The sequence below is a fragment of the Diospyros lotus genome, chromosome 7 (genome assembly GCF_014633365.1).
Source record: "Diospyros lotus cultivar Yz01 chromosome 7, ASM1463336v1, whole genome shotgun sequence".
Classification (NCBI taxonomy): domain Eukaryota; kingdom Viridiplantae; phylum Streptophyta; class Magnoliopsida; order Ericales; family Ebenaceae; genus Diospyros; species Diospyros lotus.
The window spans coordinates 11,694,505-11,699,138 of NC_068344.1; the positions used below are offsets into that span (position 1 = coordinate 11,694,505).

Sequence of the window (4,634 nt, forward strand, 5' to 3'; positions counted from 1 at the left end):
TTGGCCTAATGAATCCCTTGTCCAGCAACTCTTGTAATTGGGTCTTTAGTTCTCTTAACTTTGCAGGGGCCATTTTATATGGGGGTATTGAAACCGACCTGCCCCTGGCATGATTTCTATTGCAAACTCGATCTCCCGCTGGGGTGGCAATCCAAGCAATTCGTCGGGAAACACATCCCCGAATTCTCTAACGATTTGTACCTCCTCGACTTTTAACGACTCCTTGCCTTTCTCTTAGACACAAGCCAAGTATCTTCGTGCTCCTTAACGTAATAGTTTCTCAGCCTTTAGAGCCGAGATCCATTTCCGATCACTTGCCCTCTTTTGCCCTTGAAACTTGACGTTCAAGTCTCTGCTCCTAAGACAGTCTGTTTTAGCTTTACAGTCTAATGTCGCGCTGTACTTGGTTAGGAAGTCCATTCCTAGGATCACGTCAAAATCTTGAAATTCCAGAAGGATTAGATCCACCAGGAACTCAACTTCTCCTATTTGCATCTTCCTATTTTTGTATCCTGATAAGGTTTCTAGAGACTTCCCCATTGGGGTTGCGACAATCATATGACAATTCAAGTTTTCTGGTTTGTCTCCTAATACTTTAGCAAATGCATGTGAAATGAATGAATGACTTGCTCCTGAATCGATCAGAACATGCATGGAGATACCAGATAAGAGCATGGTACCTTCAATTACGGCTAGGTCTTCTGCCGTATCTTATCGCGTTAGGTGAAACACCCTTCCTTGCTGCACTCTGGCATTTTCGGACGTCCCTTGAGGTTGCCCTTGAGGTTGACTCATCAATCGCGGCTTGGGACAGTCTTTTACAAAATGACCTGTCTGCTGGCAGTTGTAACAGGTAATTCCTCTCTTTGGGCAGTTTTGGTTGAGGTGACCCATTTCTCCACAATTGTAACAATCCTTTGTTCCAAGTCGGCACGGCTTCCCATGGTGCTGCTTCTGGCATCTTTTGTAACACCCCCCTCTCCTAGAACTGCCCGAGAAAGGGTGCTACTGTGGATAATAAAATAAACTGACTGATAACTGAATTCTGACACCAATACTATATATATCAATTAACTGTAATAAGACTCTGAGTCAACAAAAATTGAAATCATAATTGCATCTAAGGGAAATTCCCTAAACTGGAAAATAAAATGAGTTTAAACTGATCAAGCACTAACTAATAAACTAACAACTCCCAGACATCTTTGGTCTTGAGCGGCTCCACGTACACACATTACTGGACACTGCTGCTAGGCCCCACATCTGGTACTCCCCCACTAGGACCTGGAATGGTGAAGAGTACAAGGTGAGCTACAAAGCTCAGCAAGTAATAAACTGGAAAGAATAACTGAAGCTGAATCGAAGAGTATAGATACTGATAAAAATACTTACTGATCTTGTACTGAGAGATATAATAATCACTGGATGACATTTATAAGATGTAATGCACATAAGCTGTAAACTAAATGCAGGTATGCAACTTTGGCCCATAGGCCCACATAACTGTAACACATACCTGGCTGATCTGAGTCCTGCAAACATAAATACTGTAAGCACATACTTTGGGCAATATGCCCCTAGCTCCCTGGTCGACATCAGGCGAGCAACTCATAACTGAGATATAATTGTATTGATACTAGTGGGATCCCCGCGGACAAGCCGCCTGGCGCGCATAATGCAATGCTCATATAAATGCTGGCACACGATATGTAGTGCTCCACATAAGTCATGCTCAATGCTCATACAATATGTATGCACATAATCTCACAAAATAATACTGACCATGTCATAATGAACTGCTAAACATGGTATATGATTTTTACTAGAAATATTGAGATTCAAATATTCTGAAATTTCTAAGTATAGGCATGGCATATTGGATTTTATCATATCTTGGCATAAAAATTCAATATTTGAATAATTGAATATTTATATTAAATTTAAAACTTGAATCAAGAATTTATTAGAAGCTATTTGGATGCCATTTGATACTATTTGGATGATTGAGAAAGTCTAAGGAAGCAATTTGAATGAAAAGGCAGCCATTTGAATGAAAGAAAAAGATTTCAGCAAGCTCATTCGAATGGCAGAAAACTCATTCGAATGATAGAGACTCATTCGAATGACAGAAGGCTCATTCGAATGATAGATGATATTCAAAGGCTATTCGGATCTGATCTGGGACTCATTCGAATGACTCTCAAATTCATTCGAATGAATTTTGAAAATTTCCAACATTTGAACTGGCAAAACTCGACTCATTCGAATGTAACAGTAACTTTATTCGAATCAATTTGAAGATCATTCGAATGACAAGAAGGCTCATTTGAATGCTAAGCTATACAAAGCAACAACTTACTCACATCTTGAAGGGCTCATTCGAATGACAACAAGGCTCATTCGAATGACAGTCTAAAAACCTCAAAAATTCATACGAATGATACGATATCTCAGGACTCATTCGAATGACAAGGCACTCATTCGAATGACTGATACATTATAAGGGAAAAACATTACGATAATACTGAAACTTATTCGGATGCTTTGAAACTCATTCGAATGACACAAGACTTATTCGAATGACTAGAATCTTATCAGATATAAAGCTTACGATAACAGAGATCATAACTTGAATCAAAACTTAGCTTCACTACACCATTCCAAAAGAAATCTTGGGAGAACAATCCCAATTGATATATTAACAACTTGAGGGATGATTTACTGATCATAACTAATGTAAACGTTGCAAGGAACATGTATGAACTGGCTGGTACTCACTGTACGCATGTAAATACATATATAAACATGCACTGAACTGATATAACTCACTGTAACGCACATATATATATATATACATGCACTAGAAATGATTCAATTCTAGAAATCTAATATCAACTAAATCAAGACCTGTAAGAAAAGATTACAGGGAAAGGATACTTGCCTTATGATCTTCTTAATTGACCCAATAATCTCCCGAGAGCCTTTTATGCAAAGCTTGAACTCACTATATATGCATGAAAAATATATACATACATACTGACTGTATTAATCTGAATTACCCTAAGAATCTTGAATCAACTGAGGGTATCACTGAACTATAATCCCGTAAGAATGGATTACAGGGATGGAATACTTGCCTTAAACTCTCTGATCGAACTCGAATGCTACTAATCGAACTGTTATGCTACTCACCGTTACTACAATAGCTCTTGACTTATTTTCTTCTTCTATGCGATCTCTAATCTCCACGGCGTTAAGAAACTCAATGCTATGGGAAGAAATATATATAGAGAGAGAAAGAGAGCAACCCTAGGGCATCTCATTCTCCTAATACAACTAGGAGACTCCATAAATCCAAAACCCTTTCTCGGATGGACTTCCCATTCTCATAATAACTTTTATTAATTAATTAAATTAGTAACAACTTCTTAAATGACCCTCAAGTCCTTGCATTTAATTTCAACACTAAATAAATATAATTAATTGCTGTTTACTCAATAAAAATCTAAATCGCCATATTAGATAATTAAATGGAAAATCCTCTTAATTAATTACTTCAATAATTAATTAACTAATTTAAATAAATACTAGGCCCTCTAACGGGTCGTTACATCTTTGGCACGGAGTGCTAGGTTTGAACTTCGACCTTTGGAGTTCCAATTTCTTGTCTGTTTTATGACTGCTCTTTTGTTGACTTTCTCCTTGGATAGCGTCGATTTGGCTTAGGTTAGCCTCGGTGGTAAAAGCTTGCAGCACCACTTCTGAGTAGGATTGAGTATTTTTACTACTTAATGCCCTCTGAAGCTTCAGACTCAGTCCTCCCAAAAACTTCTGCGCTTTGACTTTTTCATCCTCTTCGTAAATAAGCATGTACCTGATTAATCTGCTGAAAGCGTCCTCGTACTGGGCAACAGACATGTCCCCGGTTTGTTTTAGCTCTATGAATTCTCTCTCTTTCTTCATTCTTAAATTCAAGGGAAAGTACTTCTCATTGAAAAGTTCCTTGAATCGCTCCCAAGTGATGTAGGGCGCCCTGGCCTGAGGGGTCATTGCCCTTTTAACTCCCTTCCACCACCTATCTGCTTCATCTTGCAGCATGAAGGTGGCACAATTGACCTTCTCTTCTTCTCTGCAGTGCAGGTGGTCCAATAGCTTCTCTGTTTGCTCGATCCAAAATTCCCCTTCGCTGGGGTCCGTGCCAAGCTTCCCTTGAAAAATGGGAGGGTTCTGTCGACGATAAAGATCGAGCATGTTGACCACATGGTTGTCTCGGGAGTGAATTTCTTGTATGAATCCTACCATACTCCCCAGAATTCACTCCATTTGATCCAGTCGACTACTCCCGGCCTCCTGGCTGGAGTTGCCTTCCAGATGTTCACTTGGGTTTCCTTGCTGGTTGGGAGTTCCAGGCCCTACTTCTAATCTCCTTTGGGTATTCACCATCTGAAAAGAAAGTAACATCCCAGATTAGATAACAGGGTCTTGCCATCCGATAAGGTAGATCCTTCATTAATTCTATAGATATTACACATTCAGTTGCAAAACGTCATAGGTACTACATAAGTCACATAGATCTTAGACACTATACAAATCACGTAGATAGTTAGAATATTTCCCGTTAAATCTACTTCGGT

At 39.1% G+C, this 4,634-nt stretch overlaps 1 protein-coding gene across 1 annotated transcript; it reads right to left on the reverse strand.

The window, feature by feature from the left end:
• Positions 1-818: 818 nt before the first annotated feature.
• LOC127805552 (uncharacterized) lies at positions 819-4,302 on the reverse strand. The gene is made up of 2 exons (XM_052342306.1): positions 3,647-4,302; positions 819-1,008 (listed from the first exon to the last, which is right to left on the reverse strand). Exons 1-2 carry the CDS (start codon positions 4,300-4,302, stop codon positions 819-821), a joined length of 846 nt encoding a protein of 281 aa, XP_052198266.1.
• Positions 4,303-4,634: the final 332 nt, after the last annotated feature.